The sequence below is a fragment of the Euprymna scolopes genome, chromosome 4, assembly GCF_053919585.1.
Source record: "Euprymna scolopes isolate OS-2025 chromosome 4, ASM5391958v1, whole genome shotgun sequence".
NCBI classification, from domain to species: domain Eukaryota; kingdom Metazoa; phylum Mollusca; class Cephalopoda; order Sepiida; family Sepiolidae; genus Euprymna; species Euprymna scolopes.
Genome location: NC_136485.1, coordinates 65,360,461 through 65,386,610, shown reverse-complemented (window position 1 = coordinate 65,386,610; position 26,150 = coordinate 65,360,461). Strand labels below are relative to the sequence as shown.

The 26,150-nt window shown below is 31.6% G+C and overlaps 1 protein-coding gene across 1 annotated transcript in view; it reads right to left on the bottom strand.

Annotated features, from left to right (window-relative positions):
- Nucleotides 1–26,150, bottom strand: part of LOC145268037 (uncharacterized) — an 844,587-nt gene that overhangs the window by 74,915 nt on the left and 743,522 nt on the right. Inside the window, exon 7 of the mRNA XM_080123346.1 lies at nt 18,241–18,444. Coding sequence (XP_079979472.1) covers nt 18,241–18,444 — 204 coding nt within the window. The remainder of the gene's footprint in view (nt 1–18,240; nt 18,445–26,150) is intronic.

Sequence of the window (26,150 nt, the reverse complement as noted above, 5' to 3'; positions counted from 1 at the left end):
ATATTTTTGTCCTTCGGACGATTTATGTTTCATTACGCGCGTGCGTGTTAATTACTCCAAGTATTTGTTTTCCGAAGCTCATCGAAGTCCTTGATTTACAGTAACAGTTTCACTGATCTTTGATTCCTTCCCTCGCTGGGTTTATTCTTTTATTCGGTCAATATTCTAACTTTGACCGCTGATCATTTGACGTCGTTGATATTTACCTCCGACACCCGCTACCACGTCGTCGCCTTTCGCTGGCTTCGCCAACTCGACTTTCGCTGACTTACGTGTTATCCCTTTGAAGCGCGAGGCTCCACTGCCTGTTGACAACTTTTTTCAGGCCCCCCTCTCTCTCTCTATACGATCTATCTCTCTCTTTCTCTACACAGTTCTCACTCTATATACGGTTTATTTCTCTCTATCTTTCTTTTCTCTTTCCTAAACCATCAGTGAATAAAATATACTGAAAATATATCTCCACTCGGCTAAAAATCAATAAAATAATTTATTATACATTTTAATAAATGTATCTCAATATATATATATATATATATATATATATATATATATATATATATATATATATATATAATATAAAGATGAACGTCTGTGTGTGTCTGGTAACGAATAGGCTCCTATATGGTTGACTATTATAGAAAACTGATCACATATAATGATGGAAGATGTATTGAGACACAGAAATGGGTATGTTTGATCTGGCATAATGATGATTCATTAAAATTGTGGTGTTTATTTTTACTTTCATCATATTTTGCTTTGGTTTTGATACCCCCAAATTCGAAGCTATCTCTTTACAACCCTTCCTTTTCATAACCTCTCATACTTTCATAAATCAGAGTCTATTTTCTGTAGACTGTTTTTGAACCCAGTCAACGACTGGTATTTTTGCTAGTAAATATATATATATATATATATATATATATATATATATATATATATATATATATATATATATATATATATATATATATATATATACCGTCGATTTCGACGATCACGCGGAGGTCGGTTAGTGTCCGTGCCGAAGGGGCGATGTGATTCCGATCGGAGCTCTGAAAAACACACACACACACACACACACACACACACACACACACACACACACACACACACACACACACACACACACACACACATATTTATATATATACATAGATATGCATATATACAGTGATGATCATATTTATTGGCACGGTAAAATAAAAGTTAAATTATGTTTGTTGTTCCTTTGTTATTTATTTTTTCTAAAATCCGATTGCTGCATCGGAAAGGCCAGTTAAAAATACATAATATACTTTGTTATTTTCTTTAATTTAATCCCTTTTTTAGAATTTATTAGACAAAATTTAACTTTTATTTTACCGTGCCAATAAATATGATCATCACTGTACATATATATACAGATATATACATATATATACATATATATATATATATATATATATATATACGTCCACACACACACACACACACACACACACACACACACACACACACACACACACACACACACATATATATATGAAAACAGGCAAAGAAAGAAAGTCCGCCCTTGTAATTTTTTCAAAAACTGCAAATTTAAGCTAAATTTAATGTAACTGTTTAAACAAACTATATCTTATTTGATTGACCTTTTTTCTTCTATAATTTTACCTGTTCATATTTGACTTTTAATGGAAATATTCTAGTGTTCATGTAAATTTTAAATAACTTCAAATTGAGGAGGCAAAAAGAAAGTCGCACAATAGTAAATTGTTATTTAAATATAACTTTAGGCCATTAATGCAACACAAATACAACAGGAACACAGTCACTAGTAATTACTAGCATACCCCTTCTGCGATTTGACAGCCTACAATGGTTTGGGAATTCCTTGTGTGGCGATATTGGGATATGTCAATATCGTCCTCATAAAAATAAATAAATTTTATTGTTAAAATTCCGAAATGCGCTAAATGAACCGGCATCATAACAATGAAGGCGACAGCGACAAGAAAAAAAAACCCTGATATACTTAAAATACAGGAAAATATAATCAGCGTGCTTTCAGAAGAAAGTTAAGAATTGAGACGCAAGTTAGTTGCAGAAGAGATTTCAAGGAGAGAACACGTCTAAACAACTCCGCTGATAAAAACAAAGAAACAAGAAATATGAAGGAAAACATACTTGGTGTCAATTAGCGTAAAATAAAGGTCGACCTGTCTTTTACTCTTTTAATTTTTCAGTTACAAAGATATATCGGATCACTTTAAGAGAACTATTAATTACGAAAACTCAGAAATCTTGCTAGAGTGTGATAAAAAAATTATATCGTCCGAAAGGAAGAAAAACAAACAAGATACACAAAAAGGAAAACAAACAGGAGTAGTCCCCCTTGTTCTATTATAAAAAAACATAAAAGGAGATAATGATGAAAGGGACACAACTCCGTAAATTATTTATGTTGTGAACTTGTCTTTCTCTTTTTTTTTACTGAGAATTTGGTATACGAGACATGTATCTGTATATATACATAAAAAAAAAGAGAAAGGAAAGAGGAAATAGAGAAGATAAACTTATGAATTTATATATATATATATATATATATATATATATATATATATATATATATATTATCATCTTTTGAAATGTGTATATATTACCTATTCGTTCTTTGATTCTGTTCATTATATATAAAATGAAAAGATAAACACACACGCACACACAAAAAGAATATATATATATGTACATGTCTTTTCATGTTAAAATATATGCTGAAATTTCTCTGACCTACCATTTCTTACAGCGATAGAACAGCTGATTGCTAAACACATCGATCATTCATCTGACACCTATTTTATAAAACCACACGGCTAGAGTCCGTATTTCAAGTCGAGGAGAGCAGATAATTGTTACCTCCATTTAAAATGTTCTTTTTGGCAGAGGAAGTCAAGAAAATACTGGCTGGCGCGTAGCTCCTCGCGTCCTTCCACGCAACCTGAGGGAATTATTTCCTTTTTAAAAATTAATTTATCACGATCGTATAACAAAGCTAACCTCAGAAGGGGCACATCACACTTGAATTATACTGCAGCAATACTCCGGAGAAAGGACATCCCACTTTTCTTTTCTTTTTGTCAAAAGTTCTTCCAAATTTGAAATTTTATCATTGCGTAGCTGTTGCTTGGTGTAATTCTATACGTTTTCGATAGGATTGAAGTCTAGAGATTGTGCAGGCCAATCCGAACACGGAATATCATGCTCTTTCAGGAATCTCTTGACATTACCGGCTGTGTGAATGGGAGCATTATTCTGCATGAAGATGAGATTATCATCCAAATTCCAACCAAAGTAGGGTAGAAATTCTCAGTCAACTTGTACTTGGTCGAATACATTCGACCTTGCAAGCGAACTATAGGCCCTAGACCATTGGTACTAATAATGCCCCACACCAAAACTGAAGCTCCATCACCTTGCAGCGTTGAAACTGAGCACATAGGATTAAATTCTTCGTCTTTCCTCCGACAGACGGGCTGCCTACCAGTACTGTCTAGCCTATTGAACTTGCTTTCGTCGCTAAAAAGCACTTTTGACCAATATGAAGAGTCAGGATCTTCACTGCATCTACGAAGCCCAGACGGCGCTTTCTGTTCTTTACAGAAATCATTAGCTTGCGTCTTGCAAACTATCGTCGCAAATTAAATTGCTTTACTCTGTTCTTGACAGCAGAAATAGAGCACTTTTTAACAAGATTGCACTGTTTTTGGGTTTGGGGAGACGTTTTAAATCTGTTTCTTAGGCTGCGAATCTTGATAGCATTGTCTTCCCTGTTAGAAGTAACCCTAGTACGACCCGATTTAGGGGTATAACGAACACTGCCGGTGTTTTGTTGCTTTTGCACAGTCTTTCGTACCGTTTTCTCATCACATTTCAATCTGCGGCCGATTTCTCGATTGGATAAACCAGAAACGTGGAGCTCCTAACGATCACTAAGAGAAAGTTGTAGCATATGGACTGAATGTTACGTTGTATAACCTGGAATAACAACAATTACGATTAGAGATGCTTTCTTGCCTGTTGTTGAATATTTTAAACTGATTTAGAGGCGATCATTTAAGCTGGTTTTAAGCGAATTTGTTGCTGCGGACTTTCTTTTTGCCTCCTCAATATGAAGTTATTTTTTGATTTTGACGTGAACACTAGAATATTTCAATTAAAAGTCAAATATGAACAGGTTAAATTATAGAGGAATAAAAGGCGACTCAAATGAGGTATTGATAGTTTAAACAGTTACATTAAATTTAGCTTAAATTTGCAGTTTTAAAAAAAATTACAAGCGTAGACTTTCTTTTTGCCGTAAACTATAGAGTACGGGTTAACAAGGAAAACTATCTTCGCATAACACCAAAAGATGGAGAAAGTGAGGAAGCAGGGCTTTGGAAATCCTTTTACCCCAATACGATGTCCAGCATGTTAAAAATATACCATTTGTTGTAAAAATCTAATGGATAAACATCTGAAGAAGTTAGTGGGGACTGGATATTTTTATGGAAACATAAATCGTAAAATTGCCAACTCATCAATGAAACAGCTGTAATGGAAAAATCCAGGAAATAAACGAAGGACGAAGGTTATAAAAAAGAAAACGTGAGTCTTTGAATTTTCAACAAAATTTTGCATTATATATATATATATATATATATATATATGTATATATATATATATATATATATATATGACACAGTGGATAGAGACGTTGAATCTCTACGGTTCCAGGTGAGAATTGTATGAAGATAGCAGTTTCAATCCTACCCAACACCGGCCAGAAGCTTACTAGCCCAAAACGTGGTGAGACGACAACCACTATGAAAAGCAGTAATTACTAAGGATGCAGTTAGGAGATTCGGAGTTCCTATCCCGTTGCGGTTATCACCTGACGAAGACCAGAGGAATAGTTGGCCGAAACCTCGTGAATCAACAACTAAGAAAGATGAGTATAATAGTCCGCAATAAATAAATCAAATATATATATATATTCCTATTGTTCTCATATATATATATATATATATATATATATATATATATATATATATATATATATATATATATATATATAGGAGACCAATAGGAATGGGAAAGAAGTCACAAAAACTATATATTGGTAAATATAGATTGGTTCATTTATTCAATAAGGGAATACAAACAATTACTTGGGGGATAGAAGGAACTCTTTATGCCAAGGCGTTTCGAAGCCTAATGCTTCTCATCAGAAGAGTAGAGAGGGTGCTAGGTAACATAGTGGGGATGCGGCGTCTAGCCTGGGATTTATTAAGAACGAAATAGATCAATTAAAATTATAGATGATGTTGGGCGAGTTTTATCGAATTTTAAGTAAAGGAGGAGCGTATTATATAGAGTGTAATGTAGACAGGTGTATAGGGTCTTTATCATAGTCATAAATGTGTGTAGTATATGTTTTAAGGCTTAGGGGGAGGTATAGTGTGGATGGGTGGTAATTCTGTTTTATCAGTGTGTCAGATGTCTATTATCTATGGAGGGGTATTTTTTTGACGGATGCAATCGAGATTCATCAGCTATGAAAACATTTATTATCCAACGTAAGCTAATGTAATTTCTGGCAGCCATTATTTTCACAACCGTGGAATTAGTAATGCACATGCGTGACGGCTTTCAGAATAAACACCCCAACCTACATATGTTAGAAACGGCTTTCGGAATAAACACCTCAAATCTCCCCACGTCAAGGACGATTTTCAGAATAAACACGCTCAACCTCCCCATGTTTAGATCTGCTTCCAGAATAAACATCCCTAACCTCCACATGTTAAAACTATTTTTGTAATAAACACCCCAACTTTCCTATGTTAAGAACAGCTTTCAGAATAAACACCCTATGTTTTCTAATGGGGGGGGGGGTGAAAATTGTCGTGAATTGTTGTCTGTTTTAGTTACACGCATGCGCATTACTAATTTCTCAGTTATTAAAAGAAAATGGTTGCCAGGAATTACATAAGTTTTTACGTTGGATATTATATGTTTTGATATCTGGTAAACGATTTATCTTCCCAAAATTTAACTGTGATATTTGTTGTCGGCATACCTGAAAACGTATAAAAGTCGACATTTTCAATCCAACACCCATCACGAGACAGAAATCACCCAATGAAAGGTTGACACAAAAAAAAACAATCATTCAAACATAAACAGAAGTTCTCTTGCCCATAATTTTTAAACGAAATTCCAAAAAATTTTAACTTGTTCAAAAACAATAAATTTTATAAAGTTTATATTCATTCACTCCACGCCGGTAGAAGTGCCAAGCGGGAGCTGCGAAGTCATTACAATAAGTATAATTCCATTTTTTTTACATCGTATTCTGAAATCATCCTACACCAGGACTTTACATTATTAATATTTTATTTTGATATTAATATAAGTTACCTTTAGAATGGGGAAAGAGAGAAAGAGAGGTCTAACACAGCGTTATAGTCTGCAATAAGTGGTTTATCTATCAAACAAAATGTTGTTGTTTTTCGATACCAAACGTTTGATTCAATCCCGAATTCGTTCTTTCCGTTTAAACTAACTTATGAACATTTAGCACTTCTGCAATACTGCGTAGTAACCACTCTTTTGATTTTCAGTTAGGAGAATGTTATTATGAATACACACTTATTTGATGATCACTCTTTTTTCTCTTTTACATTGGAACTGGTTCAATAAAGCTGAAGATATTTAATTGCCCAAATTATCATGTGGCTAGACGGCAAATTCAATTGGTTATTTCATAACATGCATTCCTGATTCAATGCTATACTTATAATATTAATTTCTAAAATATTATCTGTAAAATATCTGTAATCGAGAGAAAATTATCATCAATTTCTTCAGACCATGTGGTTTGCAGCTGTAATGTTGATATTCAGTTACACTCGTATATATATATGTGTAAATAAAAAAACTTGCTGTCCAAATATACACGATATACATATATATATGTATGTATATATATGCATGTATATATATGTATATGTATATATATATATATGTATATACACACACACACACACACACACACACACATATATATATATATATATATATATATATATATATATAGAGAGAGAGAGAGAGAGAGAGGAAGACTAAAAGGGAGGAGGAGATGCCAGTAGAAACAAAGAAAGTATTATAGTGTTTTGTGCACAGCAAAAATATATTATAGTGATCTTAAGTCAATCCCGAGCAACGTCGGGCCTTCTCTCACTAATATATGATGGACTCTCCGTCGATTTTCGACGTATGAGACTCCGACAATTGATCTGAAGGTCTAGAACTCAGCGTGTCGACATTCACTTAGACGTATGTGGCACTTTAGTCCTGCTAGAGACTTGCAATGGCGACCGCAGTGGTGACAGACATATAAATGCGAGAATTTAACTCCACACTGCTCAGTATTATTTTTTGATTTGACTCTCGCTTCTTTTAGTTTTTCGATGCAAAACGCCGAGAACTCCTTGATTTTTCTGTTACACATTTCTATCCACTTCCTTCTGTCTTTTGAAGTTAGCTCAATGTTGTTATATTCAATATTTAGAACCTGCAAATTAGACTTTATTTTGTCTTTGTAACGCAACCATGGTCGTCCCACGTTTCGACGGCCTCTGTCTGATTGGCCATACAGGAGTTGCTTTGGTATCCTATCATCATCCATTCGCATCACATGACCCGCCCATCGAAGCTGCGACTGGATTAAGAAGCTTTCGATGTTGCTAATATATATATATATATATATATATATATATATATATATATATATATATATATATATATATATATATATAGAGAGAGAGAGAGAGAGAGAGAGATAGAGATAGAGAGAGAGAGAGAAAGAGAGAGAGAGAGAGAGAGACAGACAGACAGGAGTGGAGGGAGAAAAGGGGAGAGAAGAGAATTTGCGTTTCTCTTTAAGTAAGGAATCATTTTCATATTCTATCTATTGAAAACAAAAGAAACGAAAGACGAAAAATGTGAAATAATAACTTTTGAACATGCTGAATATTCATTACGATGCCTGGAATAATTCAGATCTATTGATTAATCATTAGATCAATCGAAAATCTATTCATTTATCTCTTAATCGATAATCGTCTTCAGTTGTCTGAGAGACAATAAGTATCAGAAGCGCTTTTCTTGATAAGATAAAATGACAGCCCGAATTGATTCTATTTTGAGCAGAATATTATATTGAAATTATCCGGAAGTACTTTTTAATGATGGCAATTACGTCACAAGAGATAATTGCCTCCTCCACTCTTTGTGCCATTCAGATCGATCGAATTTTCTCGGCAACGAATAATTAACCCGTTTCTCATTAATTGCACTTATAATGAATAACTTAGCCCGAGACAAATTTTCAAATGTGAAACAAAGAATCAACCCACGTTCAAAATACGTTAACACATTAGATCCCACTGTCCTATAAAAAGAACACCAAATATTTCCCTATTAAAATCTTTAAGATAAAATATAATAGTAATTCTTACTGCATAATTATCCTAAATAAAGGATAAAATTATTTTAAATTCATCAACTTCTCTCAGAGAGTTGTTGGGATACCTTTAAAAATTCCTGTGAAATTTACTAAACTTCTATTTGTTCGATGACATATAAACTTATATAAATGAGTCTTGCAATAGAAGCCACTAATCTATTGCAAAACACGCAATATAACTTTGTGTGAACTGGATTGCTCGTTATCATAATATGTTAATTACGAAAATACAAAGTGGCTCACTTAAAAGTAGCCCAGAAAAATTTAGTTGAAAGAAGGAACATTCTTTTTATTGTTTAAATTATCTGTAATTTTTTTTATTACATTTTCCCCCCAAATAAGGCAAATTGCCACTTTGGTGTTGGGGGCTACTATCAGGGGCAACAACTACTTGGGTACTATGTAGGGATTTGGGCAGCAAGATGTCGGTTCACGTTACACTTGAACTTCTGCACCTCAGTACTGTTGTGGAAGCAGGGACCTGGAATGGAATTCCAAAGTCTAGCGGTTCTGGAGAAGAAACTATTGGAGTAGAAAGATCTTTTACATCTAGGGATCTCTACAGTGTGGGGGTGGGATTTAGCAGCCTGTCGTGTTTGTCGAGAGTGCTCATGTCGTGGGGGCACAAGTGATTGCAGTTCGTCAGAGCATTCACCACTAAATGAATAACTTAACCCGAGACAAATTTTCAAATGTGAAACAAAGAATCGACCCACGTTCAAAATACGTTAACACATTAGATCCCACAGTCCTATAAAAAGAACACCAAATATTTTCCTATTAAAATCTTTAAGATAAAATATAATAGTAATTCTTACTGCCTAATTATCCTAAATGTTTAAATGTAATGTTTAAAAAGATGCTGGAAGTGCTCCCCGTTGACAGCTATGCAGTTCTGGTCACGTTTAACGACGTTTGCAGATATTACCTGTGCATCTTCTCTGCTGATTCTCCTGATAGCTTTGCCAATGTTCTCCTTTAGTTGGTCTAGATTGTAAGGATTATTTGCATAAACTTTTTGTTCAAAGTCCCCCAAAGATAAAAATCACATGATGACAAGTCCGGGGATCGTGGTAGCCATAACCCTTTGAATATTGTTCTCTCTTCCGTAAACATATAATGAACTATCTATCTATAACTATCAGCGATCTATAAGACGTGTGGCATGTACCCTCATCTTGTTTAAAAAAGAATTGCATTTTGTCTTGTGGTGTCAGTTGGTCGTTAAGACAAAGATTAGAGAGATCGGGCTATTTTTAAGTGTGCCACATGTATATCACATGTACACAGTATTCTATTTATAAGAGAGTCAATATTTCGCTTTATAAATAAAAATAAATAACCTTTTCTTTTCAATTAGTATATTCTAACACATTTCTAGTAAGTTTCAACTCAATAGAAAAATATTTAGATATCCTGGGACTTGATGGGTCAAAGTAGTAGATTTTATTACCTCAACCAAAGAGGTTTGTTTGCGGTCAATTTCCTTGTGAATCGCCCAGTGATCATATGACTGATCGTATCCACACAGTGTAAAAATATCGGTCATCATTTAACTTAGATCTGGTTTAATTCTGATATGTGTAAGCCAAATGTGAAGGTAAAAGAAAAGACGAAAGTCACACTTTTGGTACGTAACCTATATTGTGGCCAGGGAAATCCTGCAAATTGTCTGATTTTGACTTTTATATTCAAGTATAATCTTGAAATGTTTTGGCTTTTATATTCAAGTATGATCTGGAAAAATGTAGTGACTATTATATTTAAGTATAATCTTGAAATATTTTGACTTTTATATTTAAGTATAATCTTGAAATGTTTTACTTTTTATAGTCAAGTATGATCTTGAAATGTTTGACTTTCATATTCTACTATGATCTTGAAATGTTTGGACTTTTATATTAAGTATTATCTTGAAATATAGTGACTTTTATATTAAGTATGATCTTGAAATGTTTTGACTTTTAGATTCAAGTATGATCTTTAAATGTTTTGACTTTTCTATTCAAGTTAGATCTTAAAATATTGTGACTTTTATATCTACATATGATCTTGAAATGTTTTGACTTTTATATTCAGATATGATATTGAAATGCTTTGAATTTTATATTCAAGTATAGTATTTAAATGTTTTGACTTTTCTATTCAAGTATGATCTGGAAATGTTTTGACTTTTATATTCAAGTAAGATCTTGAAATGGTTTAACTTTTCTATTACAGTATGATCTTGAAACGTTTTAACTTTCCTATTCAAATATGATCTGGAAATGTTTTAACTTTTATATCCAAGTAAGACCTGTAAATGTTTTGACATTTGTATTCAAGTATGATCTTTAAATCTTTTGACTTTTATATTCAAGTATGATCTTGAAATATTTTGACTTTCATAATGAAGTAGTGTCTTTAAATGTTTTGACTTTTATATTCAAGTATGATCGTACAATTTTTGTCCAAATCTGATGCATTAATATAAATCTTATTGTTAACAATAACCATCGTGTAAATTTTTTGCGTGAAATAATTTTGAAGTTATCATCATTTGCAATTTCATACAGTATAGAAAAGTAAGATCTCTTTAAATGAATTTAAATGCAAAGTAAGATCACTGCTTTTATTATTAAATGTAAATAATTGGATGTTTTCTCATGTTTGTTATAAAACGACGAATTGGTTTTGAAATATATGTATAAAATCGTCAGCTCCGCTTTCCCAGTACGCCCGAATGTATATTTGTCCTCATTAATACTAAGAACGATTCATTTGTTTATATGAAACAAAATGCATTTTTTAAGTTGATGATGTCAGAATAGAGAAATAGAAATGATAACGTAAGATTAAGAAATTTTAATTCCAAATAAGATAACATAATCTTATAACATTTCTATTATTATATTATGTAAGAACAAGAAAGTTTAATTAAAAATTAAATGACGTAAAAATAGGACATTTTCATTATAAATAAGATATTTTTCTTATTATAAGTTAGATGGCATAAGAACAGAAAATCTCCATTAGAAAGATGACGTATGAGTATGGCATTTTCTATTAGAAATCGAGTTGTTCGAGGGAAATGGCGCCAGGAACAAACATTTGAAAGTGATACGTTCCAAATAAATTAGTTAAGTATTTCTCTTGGCTTGTGTTTGCAAGAAAACAAACGGGTCTTTTCGAAATCAACCTAACCTCTCCAAGTGAGGTTATTGGGAAAATATTTAATATTACTGTAAGCTAAGAGCAATTGAAAAGAAAATTAAAGAAAACAAAGAAAAATATTAAATCCTACATTATATGTTGTCTTTATTAATATCTATATCAACCGCTGCTATAAAATAGAAAAACTGACATTAAAATCAAGATACGATCTCAATCAAGATGACAGCTATTACAAAAAAACAAAACCAAACCAAACCAAAGAGCAAGAACGACACACGAATTTTACTCACATCGGACGCTGTCCCACTAGGGTAAAACCATACTAAAGCACCGAGACGTCACAACTAATTGAGTTACTAACGTATGTCAACAAATCACAGTTGCTCCGCACCGTTCACATTTGGATCCATTGAAAAAAGAATCCTTACGCTATGTTAAAACTGTTGAACTAAGATTTAACTTCAATCCTAAATTGCATCAGTTTTTTTTATCATGACTTTAAAGTCATTAAATTCTAGTCTAGTTTTGTTTAACGCCTTCTGAACGATGACATTAGTACTTTCTAAAAGTTTAGTTGAATCAGGTCAGAAATATCGCGACCTTAGTTGCAAAAACAGGAAACAGACGGCATGAATTTGTAATAGGTGTTTAGTGAACGGTTTAGTAACACTTCTAGCAATAGTTGAGCAAACGACCGGTCTAAAACGTCTGAATTGCTTATTTATAAGGAAACACGTGTAAGGATGATAATTTATCACGTTTTTCTTTCATTTTACTTTATTCAAAGTTTTCAAAAGTCCTTCGTAGTTGCTAACATTTGAACTCTACATGAGATACATAGATATTCGGATATTTCATTAAAGTTCTCCTTTATGTCTCAAATGTTGAATTAGTAAAGAAGTTAAAAATATTAATTTTCTCTGTCCCAAATTTAGAATTTCAAATGTTATAATGTATCTTTTTTGTGATCTCTTGAACCTACTGGATACGAGCACAAGAATACATCTAGTCTGGTGGAGTACCCAGCTTAGTCCTGTTACTATAGGCATCATCACTTAAAAATAGATGCATCATTTCTTATATAAGCCATTGTGTGTTAGGCATACAGAGATCTTATTCAGGCAACGAGTACTATGTGATTTTGAATATTTGGTCAGGGTTTATCTATAGGGAAAGTATCCTCATGCTAGGTAAAACTCCTGTGCAAAGAGAGACCGTAGACACTCGTAGTAGGCATTCAATGCGAATAATACGAAAGCGATGTGTGTTTTCTTGAAGTCACGTGCCCAGAAAAGCAGAAAGCAGCTCTGGCTGTATGTAAAGGAAAAACTAATAGTTCTCTAGTAGCAAATGTGTAAGGAGATAGAGGAATATACGGCCATGATTAGAATGTACCTGTTGTAAGGAAACAGTGACATTTGAACCTAGAACCATTTGAGTACGAGGCGAATGTGATTTAATCTTGTTTGTTTGTTTTTGTTTTATGACATATCAACCCTTTTCAGGTTATTGAATGCCGAATCCAGTGATTTTGAAGAACAATTTTTTAATAGAGTATATTTGTTTTTTTTTTAAAGTTGGTTTCTATTTAACTCATAGTTGGGACCCTAACAAATACTACCACTCCGGGTCAGAGTGGAACTGGAAGCAATGACAATTAAAGGGTGGCTCCACACTCCCCAAAGCCCGCAAGCTGGGGCCTCACCATCGGATATAGTTTAAGGTCATATCTAACACCCATGATTTAAGCACTGTTGAAAGTCCAAAATAGTTGAATAAAAAGAGACGGATTCTTTTTTGCTCGGGAGTCAGCTTTGCTTTGGGCTATCGTAGTTCATCTTTGATGAAACGAAAGAAGTACTGGTGTTGCTTATGCAAAGAGAGAACGTCTTTGTCGTTAGTGAAGAGAAGAAAATAATCCGGCAGGCGTATGTGTTTTTTTCTTTCAACTGAATAATTTACGTGACTGAAAAAGGAATTAATTACCTCAGTATATCTTTCACTCTCCCATTCAACTTACAGACATGGATAAGGGCATGAACACATTTTGAAGGCTCGATGAATATTCTTGAAGAGAAATTAGAATAAAACTTGTTCATCTCGAGAAATGTGTATAAAAATGTAATGATAAACCTGCGAATGTAAAAATTTGTGTTTGATGTTTATGGTTTTAATGTGTAGATTGCTACACGCAGGTGACACGTATTAGTAACTGTGGGAAAAAATGATAACTACTACTACTACTACTACCCCGACAGCGGCAGATGTAACATTACGACAATACTAAATAACAAGCACGTAAGACAGTTGTTTAAAATAGCAAAAAGAATTAATCGACTGTAACATTTCAATTTTTTTTTGTGCTGAACTTTTGCCAGTTTTGCTGGTCTTCAACTTTTATCTATGGAAGATTCTTCTTGATGCTGTAGCATTTTCTATGGCCAGATCGCGACCATTTTAATAAACTAAACATGAGGATCGTTTTATGAAAATATCGATATAATGAATATGAGTAGATCCGCCCCCCCTCACAAGATTATAATTGTCTGGTTTAGCCATAAATACTGACTGGTAGAGCAGCTTGGCAGAGACATCGAAATATACGCCATAAGACTCAGCTCAATGATATTGTTCCGTAAGGTGACTTTTTAGGTTATTACTCGAATATTTCAGCCCAGACGATTCAACTACTTAAAAAAAAAAAATCCATTTCGTCGGACATATTATATATTTTGTTTTATCATATTCCCCATTACACTGTTTTGATCGTGTAATAATATGGCAGGCAGTAAGGATGGTCATGAAAAATGATAAATTGTCAGTAGAAATTAGGTGACATAAAAATAGGAAATTTCTACCAGAATTAACCTAACGTGTTTGAGAGAAATGACGTCATGAATAGGTGTTAAATATGTAGACCCAGTGTACAGTAAAAATCAGACATTTGTCAGGAGTAGGTGCACTCACCTTGCCAAAATAAAAAAAGACTGCATAACATGGCCGACTGTCGAAAGTAAAATAATCGTTTATTGGTCAAAGCATCTCGCCGACAGAAAACAAACATGGTTGATTTTCACAAATAAAATAATTGTTTATTCGTTAAAGCATCTCGTCGAGAGAAACAAACACTGTTGATTGTAAAAAGTAAAATAATCGTTTATTGGTCAAAGTACCTCGTCGAGAGAAACAAACACTGTTAATTGTAAAAAAAAAAAAAAAAAAAAAAAAAAAAATCCTTGATTAAAATTATGTGCAACGATTTACAGCAGAAAGATTTTAGCCCGTCGCGGAATAAACACCATTGTGACGTGGCTCCATTGACAGCAAAGTTCCATGGTGGACATTTGTAGATGGCGGCATAAATATCACAAATTGTTTTATATCAACCCGAAATTGATCTCGTAAGACGACTGGCGATTTGGGCCCGATAAAAAGCACTTCATAAAATTTCTGTGCATTCAATTTCCTTCCTCACTTAATTTATTCACCGCCGCTTACAGTATAAATATAGAATAAAATTTTTATTCATTATATTTCTAGGAGAAAAAACCGGATATGAATCAAAGAAAACGCCCCCTCCCCAGCGAGGCTGCGAGGAATATGCAATATAACAGCAAGTTAAGAAAAATCATAAAAGTAAAAAATAAACGTGAGAAATACATTAACACGGAGATTGTGTGCTGTTTTTATTAATATTAATTATAACTATTTCCATCCAGTAAGGAACAGTTGCAAGGACCGACAAGTCATCACGATTACGAGGCGGCTGTTAAAAGGCAAAAAAAAAAGAAGCAAACGAATTCTCCATATAACGGATGCTACGCCACTGTGATTACTGCTACTTACAAAGTGAATTATTATTATAACACCGAAATTATTACATCTTTACATTTCCATCTTTTCTGTTTGCTCGGTGTCTGTGTCCGCCTATGTGAAAACAAATCTTGTACACAAAAAAAAAAAACGCTTTCGTCTTGCTCATAATCTGGGAAATCCATTATTGTCTAAGTCCTAATACATCTTATGTTTGACATCTGAAACTTGCTGAGAGTAGTTTCTGACAATGGCCTGCCAGTCGCCAATTCAGCCAAGCGTGACACATGATTCAAATACAATGTAAGAAATGTTTTCATTTATGTTCCGGAATTTTTGAGATGAGGATTAATAATTTGTATTATTTGAATTATTCGGACTACTGTTCTCATACTGGGTGTTATTATCACAATGGTTTTTTTTTAAAAATTTAATTTTCACCCCAAACAAGGCACAGTGCCACTTTGAAGTAGGGGGCTACTATCGGGAACATAAGTTGCAGGAATATTATGAGGGGAGATGAGAAGCAAGATGTCTGTTCACATTACACTTGAACTTCTGCATGTCATTAAAATTGGGAAAGCAGAATCCCGGAAGGGAGTTCCAAAGTCTAGCAGTTCTGGGGAAAAACTATTGGCGTAGTAAGCTTTCTTACACCTAGGAATCTATACTGTGTAGGGGTGGGATTTAGCTGCTTGTCGGTTTTTTCGGGTGTATTTACGTCGAGAGGATACAAGTGATTAAAGTTCGTCTGAGCATTCACCATTAAAATACTTGTAGAACAGGTAGAGGGATACAAAATTTCGTCGATGGGACAGATGAGAGCTCAGAACTTATCAGGTTGGTGACTCTCTTTTGAGTCCTGTTCAGGAGTAAGAGACTAGTAACAAATGCATCAGCCCAAAATGTGACAACAATGCCCCATACATGAGCGAATGGTGGCCTTATAGAGGTACAAGATACTTTCAGGCGTAAGTAGCTTTCTAGCACGGTAGAGAGAGCCCACTTTATTCACTGCAGCTTTGTCAATACTTTCAATGTATCTATTCCAGTTTATTTTCCCTGTAAACGTTAGGCCGAGGAGTTTAAAAGAAGTACGTTCAGGTAATGTGTCTTTAGCCATTGCTATTGGTGATAGAGAAGGTTTATTGTAGTTATTGAAGGTAACAAGGAGGTCTTCCTCTAGAACCGATGTAATTTCCGAGCATCCCCAGGCGCATTAGTTACATAATGAATATGTACCTGTTACATAATGACTATAATAACGTAACGGATATAAGTGCTAAATATAATCAGTTCAAAGGGATAGCCTTCTATAGGTTGAAGTTTAGTGCGGGGGATACTAAGAATACAATTAAAATTATTTTATCCAGTAAAGCCTGACGAGACCAGAGCAAATTTCTCCCGTTGATTAGATAAATGGTTTCTTCTGAAATCCCGCAGAGATTCTCTAGCCCGACATACAGATTACTTGGTTAGACAAGACGCATCTGAAGAAAGTCGGTGGTTACATCGGCCGAAATGTCGTGAAAATAGCATCCAAAATGAGAAGAATAGTCTGGAAAATTTAAATAAGAAGTGACAATTTCTATTGGTTTATTAAAAGAATAACAAGCTGCTATTGTTGTATATGCTTATTACCCCCTACGTCCTCCAAAAAAACAAAAAACAAAAAACAAACGAACAAAAAAAAGAAAACAAACAAACAAACAAACAACAACAACAAAAGCCAAAGATAGTCACCTTAAGAATAAGCCAAGTAGAAACAAAACAAAACAAAAAATACAAGACATGTTACTGATTTTTTTTTAAAATGAGGATTGATACTTTCGATTATTTCAATTATTCGGACTACAGTTCTCATCTAAATTGTTATTATCGCATCATTCGGCCGATATAAACTCAACTGCGTCTTTTGGAACCCATGAATCTGTATGTGGACCCGTAGCGCAACGGATAATGAGGTTGAGTTACAATCGTTTCTAAATAGCAGTCTTCAAGGTAAAAGTTCAATCCTCGATATAAATGATGCTAACTCAGAATAAAATAAAAATTACTTAACACGTCTATCCAGTCGTTGGTAACGGAACGAGGATAATCGACCCCATAGATTATAAAAATGGTTCACCTTGAAATTCTGTATAGATTGCCAATTTTAACATAATGATACCCGAGTTCGGAAAGATGTACAAGTACTCATCTAGTTTACGACCCAATCTCCGACAACTTCGCGTCGGCGTTTTCCGGCATTTTATGTAAGAAGCCGGAAGCAATTAACCAATCAACTGCCATAAGGCAAGTTCCAATAAAGACGTGAAATTCATAAAACCAAGAAAAAAATTCAAATCTGAAAGTGATCTTCAACACGCTATGTCAACGTGAAATATCCTCTCTTTCAATGTTAAGAACGGCTTTCTATTTAGGAAACCGTTCTTAACATGGGGAAGGAGGGAACGCCGTATTTCTAATTATCTATCTGGCAGTCTTCGCTTCGGAACATTCCGACTGTTTTTATAACCTGACAGAAGATGCCGACGCCAGATTACCGGGAATTGAGTCGTAAACTATAAAAGTAACGATGAACATGAAAAAAGTCGGAAGTTACATTGGACGAAACGCTGTGAAAATAGCAACCAAAATGAAAATAATTGGTCAAATAATCTCCAAACTAAAAAAAAAAAAAAAAAAAAAGACCATAACAGAATGCAAGCACTTACTTTCTTCGAGGTATCATCTTCGTCGATGTATTTGATGGAAGAGGTTGGGGACTTCAGTGAACTTTTGTTTGCTTCTTGTTTAGGGGACGCCGATGTCGTTAAAAACTTTGGGTTGTTGGCGTTACCGGCTTGTTTCGGTGAACTTTGAATCGACTCACCGCCTCCAGAATTCCTATCGTCTTCACCTTTGCTTGGCGAAGTGTTCTGGAAATAGAGAAATTATCACAACGATTACATGATGTGTGGAGATTTCAAGTAAAGATAAACATATCTTAAGAAGAGAGCACACACACACACACACACACACACACACACACACACACACACACACACACACACACACACACATATATCATCTAGCACTGGGACGATTAATCGTAATCGGGAATCGGAACTTTTTAGGGTAACGGAATCAGAAAAAAAAATGTGTCTCATTTCTAATAAAAATAAACAATGCTTTCGATAATTATTTTTTTTGATTGTTTTTATTTAAAATTTTATTTTCTATTTCTGATACTAATGATAAAAAGATGTATATTTATTGATTTGAAACTTTTATATATATATATATATATATATATATATATATATATATATATATATATATATATATATATACACCTATGAATTCGTTTTCCTTTTGTGTGTATTTATATTTATATTAAAAACTCTCTTTCATATTCATTTAAAAAGAAAATTTTCTGATATGTGGAATTGCATTCATTAGCAAAAGATATAGCTAATTTGCGTATTTTTTAAACATTCATTTTAATTAATTCCCTATTAGTTGCTTCGGTTTTTCTAATGGAATGATCATCTTTAGTTAACTATTACGTGTAATTATATTCATGCAGATATTCTACATGATTTATACTTGCATAATATTTGCGTAAAAATTTATAGTAAGCACAAAATTGTTTCCATATATATTTATGTATACATATATATTTTTGTTTAACAAATTTTTCCTACCAAACTCCTCCTAGAGTTTTTGGTTTGCAGACATGAAACTTCATATATAAGGTATTTGAATCCATGCAAAACTTCATATTTGGGGTTTAGCCGGAAAAATCGGTGCAAAAGTGTGAAATTTTCCAGGTGAAGGTCGAACGCCGATATTATGAATGCATAATGTAGTAGCTATTAGTTCATGTTGTGATTTTTAGCCTAGCATTGAATATGTTTTCATAGCCCAGTCATTTACGGCAGAGGCAAAATAAACCGTGAGCTGAACGTTTTGGTTTCGATTCTCGGTAGTGGTGCATGAGTCTTTTTTTATATACTTTTTAAATCATTACTATATATTGCATCCAATCTATCTATATATCTATAAAAGTGAAAATGTCTGTCTTTTTTCTATGGTAGTTAAGGAAGACTGTTATACAGAAAGACATTACTTTACATATTAACACTTTTTAATATATGCTTATGCACATAACCTTATGAACAATTTTGCTATATCCCAAAATCCAACATTTTTAAAATTTTTTTCCAAACTTTGGAATATTTTAAAGATCTGTTTTGTTCACGAGGAACAATCAATATTTATATGCCAATATAGGGTAATTCTTCTGTAGACTCATCAGAAAAAAACTATAAAGTTCTCCAAGATAAAATTGCATAACGATGAAAATTCAGAAAATTAAACAAAACAACTCACATCGGCACATGTCCAGATGGCGGATCACTGCAAATAGGCCAAAGTGAGTTGTTTTGGGTCTTTCTTAATTTTATATATTACATCGTTATCCCTTTATTTATTTATTTTTTTTATCTCTGAGAACTTTCTAGTTATCCTGATGAGCCCACTGAAGAAATCTCATATATATATATATATATATATATATATATATATATATATATATATATATATATATATATATATATATATATATATATGAATGATGAGCTGTGAAACAGCGAAACAGTACTGTATGTGGATGACTATAATGCTCCTTATCTTGAGTTGAGCATATTGAGAAGTGATACACGAATTACCATTAGCGTATTAAGCGACGCATTTGTGTAAACAAATCGAGCAGAGGTTGTTCGGACGATGTCAAAACATCGTTAAACTCATGACTCACGCAGCAGCCGCCAATAGCGTAGTGGTTGGGAGTCTTGACTGTCGTACAGACGATCGGATTTCAATCCTGGCTTGAGGTAGTTGCCTGTCTAGCCGCACTGATGAGCTATGAAACAGTGAAACAGTACTGTATGTGGATGACTATAATGCTCCTTATCTTTAGTTGAGCTTATTGAGAAGTGATACACGAATTACCATTAGCGTATAAGCGATGCTCTTTGTGTAAACAAATCGAGCAGAGGTAGTTCGGACGATGTCAAAACATCGTTAAACTCATGACTCACGCAGGTTAGGAAACATGACTGTCGTGTGGCTATATATATACAGTATTGACTGTATTGTATTATATATATATATATATATATATATATATATATAGTATTGACTATTGAATTATATATACATATTTATACAGTATCGACTGTATTATATATATATATATATATATATATATATATATATACTGTATTGCTGCGAATTACAATATAAATAGATATTATTTCCATCTTTGGGTCAGTCGAGACTAATGACAATAGGAAAATGGATTTCGAAAAGACATTGCTCATAGATGTATAGATGTATGCAAATATGTAGCCAATAGTATCTCTATAAAGAAATGTATACTATAGTGTCTGTATGTGTGTGGTTCTGTGTACAATGTCTTACTTCCATAAAGTAAAAAAAAAGTAAAACATCGAATCCTCGTTTGATAGATAAATTGATTAAACAGTGTTTGTCCTCGCGCTTGATCCTTCGTGTCACGACACCTTAACAAAGGGATGTCACTCTATACGTTTCTTTCTTTTAACGAAACAAAGCCGTTGTCAGTCGATTTAATTAACTTGTAGATGACAGATGCCTTGTATATAACTTTCAATTTTCCCTCATTGAAAACTCCTGGCATCTGCTACAGCTAATCTACCACCCCGTAGTGGATAGGAAAACGACAAAAGCTGCAAACAATGTAACTGTGCGCCGACCCCGACCATTTGATTGGTTGCACAAAGGGACAAAGATATAAGATAGCACACATGGGGCAGAATCTCATCGGCAAAATTAAATCAGCAGACTTCGTGTTTGCTTATTATATTACACGGCTGTACACAGCTACCTATCAAAAAATGACGGAAATATTATGGTTTGCCAATGTCTGATTTAATATTCTATTTTATACAAAATAATATTTGAATCGGTGAAGCTAAAAGAGAAATGAAAAAGAAAGAAAAGTCTTCAACTGAAAAATATAAAAAAGAAAGAAACGTATCCATCGGTATATTTACGCAATCATCAGTGCAGGAAGAGACAATTACCACTTGAAAGATCCAGTCAGTTACTCTGCAGTTCTGTATTCACCCCTACCAGTTCACCAAGAATTATCATGGGAAAGTAAAGAGAATTAAATTCTGTATATAATGTCGAGGCAAATTGACAAATAGGGAATAGTTATTCAGATAGCATTCAACAGCAGACGCCGGAACGTTCTTTTACGTTAAGGCTTACATAATCACAATTACTTTTACTAAGTGCTATATATATATATATATATATATATATATATATATATATATATATATATATATATATATATATATATATATAACAGCGCGCAGACACCCGTATAGCAGCAGGAGGAGCAGCAGTAACAGCTAACGTATTCAAATGAGTGGGGAGTGTGACATCACAGCGAGGAGGACGGAAAATAAAATATTATATATAAAAAAGAAAAACGTGGCCGAGAAGGTGAGAAATAGGCGTGTTACACACGGGGCCTGAGAACAACAGACGCGTCTTAAACATGACAGAACAAAGACAGCTACCACGCATTCGACACGGCACAATCTTGTTAAGCACGCTGGAGTACGAGAAGACATTTGAACTAGAGACAATGCGTTAATCTGGAAGTACCTGTAAATAAATGTCTGTTGTTTCAACTATAACAGTGAGTCGAGTTCACGCCTTGTATTCGTTTCCTTGTGATTGTCTGCATTCAACGTGTGGGTTCAAACTTCAATACTGCTTTCACAGCTCATAGACAACGCGAAGTCTTATATAAATAAAAAAATTTGTACGTCTGTTAATCACATTTTTGTAACGCCATAAATACATTGTGGAATTGTCTTATTGACAAATACTAGTTATGGATATTAACTACATTAATAGTAAATAACAAATTACCAACCAATAAAGTTGATTTCATCATCGTGAATCGAAACCGAAACCTTGAGGTCTTCATGCTAACGTTCTACAAAATGAGCTAATTCGGCAAACTTAAATGTATTATTTAGAACATTACCTTTAAGAAAATAAGTACAGGTTTGGAAAGACGTTATAGATTTATGATTATTTCATGCTTTCCTACATCAGTTCAAATATAAGTGGTAAATATAAATAAATTAATGAATTGCCATACCAACACCGTTGAAATACTCGAATTTGGTCTCGTAATTCTAGCTACATATATTTGAATGTTCAATTATCTAAGTTTATCGAAGATAGAACGTAGCTTGTTTTTTTTCATATATTTTCTATATGTAATTTGTTTTTTTGTATATTTTCTATATGTAATTTGTTTTTTGTATGTTTTCTATATGTAATTTGTTTTTTGTATATTTTCTATATGCAATTTGTTTTTATACATTTTTTTTGTATATTTTCTATATGTAATTTTTTTTGTACATTTTCTATATGTTATTTGGTTTTTCATGCATTTTCTATGTGTAATTTGGTTTTTATACATTTTTTATATGTACTTTTGTTTTTCATACATTTTCTCTATGTAATTTGTTTTTTGTATATTTTCTATATGTAATTTGTTTTTTTGTATATTTTCTATATGTAATTTGTTTTTTTTGTATATTTTCTATATGTAATTTGTTTTTTTGTATATTTTCTATATGTAATTTGTTTTTTTGTATATTTTCTATATGTAATTTGTTTTTTTTGTATATTTTCTATATGTAATTTGTTTTTTGTATATTTTCTATATGTAATTTGTTTTTTTGTATATTTTCTATATGTAATTTGTTTTTTTGTATATTTTCTATATGTAATTTGTTTTTTTTGTATATTTTCTATATGTAATTTGTTTTTTTGTATATTTTCTATATGTAATTTGTTTTTTTTTGTATATTTTCTATATGTAATTTGTTTTTTTTGTATATTTTCTATATGTAATTTGTTTTTTTTGTATATTTTCTATATGTAATTTGTTTTTTTTTTATATTTTCTATATGTAATTTGTTTTTTTGTATATTTTCTATATGTAATTTGTTTTTTGTATATTTTCTATATGTAATTTGTTTTTTTGTATATTTTCTATATGTAATTTGTTTTTTTTTGTATATTTTCTATATGTAATTTGTTTTTTTTATATATTTTTTATATGTAATTTGGTTTTCCATACATTTTCTATATGTAATTTGTTTTTTTCATATATTTTCTATATGTAATTTGTTTTTTTTTGTATATTTTCTATATGTAATTTGTTTTTTTCATACATTTTCTATATGTAATTTGTTTTTTTGTATATTTTCTATATGTAATTTGTTTTTTTTGTATATTTTCTATATGTAATTTGTTTTTTTTGTATATTTTCTATATGTAATTTGTTTTTTTGTATATTTTCTATATGTAATTTGTTTTTTTGTATATTTTCTATATGTAATTTGTTTTTTTTGTATATTTTCTATATGTAATTTGTTTTTTTTGTATATTTTCTATATGTAATTTGTTTTTTTTGTATATTTTCTATATGTAATTTGTTTTTTTTTGTATATTTTCTATATGTAATTTGTTTTTTTGTATATTTTCTATATGTAATTTGTTTTTTTCATACATTTTCTATATGTAATTTGTTTTTTTTGTATATTGTTTATATGTAATTTGTTTTTTGTATATTTTCTATATGTAATTTGTTTTTTATACATTTTCTATATGTAATTTGTTTTTTGTATATTTTCTATATGTAATTTGGTTTTTCATACATTTTCTATATGTAATTTGTTTTTTGTATATTTTCTATATGTAATTTGTTTTTTTTGTATATTTTCTATATGTAATTTGTTTTTTGTATAATTTCTATATTTAATTTGTTTTCTCATACATTTTCTATATGTAATTTGTTTTTTTGTATATTTTCTATATGTAATTTGGTTTTTATACATTTTTTATATGTAATTTGGTTATTCATACATTTTCTATATGTAATTTGTTTTTTTTTGTATATTTTCTATATGTACTTTTGGTTTTTCATACATTTTCTATATGTAATTTGTTTTTGTATATTTTCTATATGTAATTTGTTGTTTTGTATATTTTCTATATGTAATTTGGTTTTTATACATTTTTTAAAAGTAATTTGGTTTTTCATACATTTTTTCTATGTTATTTGTTTTTTTGTATATTTTCTATATGTAATTTGTTTTTTTTGCATATTTTCTATATGTAATTGTTTTTTTCAAACAGTTTCTATGTGTAATTTTTTTTGGTATATTTTCTATATGTAATTTGGTTTGTATACATTTTCTGTATGTAATTTGGTTTTTCATACATTTTCTATATGTAATTTGTTTTTTTGTACATTTTCTATATGTAATTTGTTTTTTTGTACATTTTCTATATGTAATTTGTTTTTTTGTATATTTTCTATATGTAATCTTTTTCATATATCTTCTATATGTAATTTGGTTTTTCATGCATTTTCTATATGTAATTGGTTTTAGTTTGTATATTTTCTATATGTAATTTTTTTTTGTATATTTTCTATATGTAATTTGGTTTTTCATACATTTTCTATATGTAATTTGTTTTTTGTATATTTTCTATATGTAATTTGGTTTTTATACATTTCCTATATGTAATTTTGTTTTTCATACATTTTCTATATGTAATTTGGTTTTTCATACATTTTCTATATGTAATTTGTTTTTTTGTATATTTTCTATATGTAATCTTTTTCATATATCTTCTATATGTAATTTGGTTTTTCATGCATTTTCTATATGTAATTTGTTTTAGTTTGTATATTTTCTATATGTAATTTTTTTTTGTATATTTTCTATATGTAATTTGGTTTTTCATACATTTTCTATATGTAATTTGTTTTTTGTATATTTTCTATATGTAATTTGGTTTTTATACATTTCCTATATGTAATTTTGTTTTTCATACATTTTCTATATGTAATTTGGGTTTTCATACATTTTCTATATGTAATTTGTCTTTTGTATATTTTCTATATGTAATTTGTTTTTTTTTGTATATTTTCTACATGTAATTTGGTTTTTCATGCATTTTCTATATGTAATTTGGATTTTTCATATATTTTCTATATGTAATTTGGTTTTTCATATATTTTCTATATGTAATTTGGTTTTTCATATCCTTTATCTAAACTTCTATCTCATGATAACCTTTATTAGTTATTTTTCCACTTGTTTTATCCCCATTTTATGGAAAGTATCGTGATATAATAAGCTGCTTATGAAAGAAAGAGAAGATGGCCAAGAAATGCTACCGTTTGTTATTCTACTTCGTGTGTTTGCGCTTTTCGTTTCGCCAGTCGATCGATGCGTTTTAAATAATAAAAAAACGACATTATAACACTACCCTTCCTCATCAACCTACAAGAAGGCCAATAATCCCTTTGCTTTGACAAGATCTCCTATTTGGCCGAAGGGTGAACGAGACAATCATCTAGGGAAAAAGAATTCTTGAAATTGCTTACTTACGTTCAGACACAACCAAAAAAGAACAACAACTAAGATATAGTGTCACGCAAAATTAAATATATTCTTTAAGTAAATGAACTCGCATCATGTTCGTA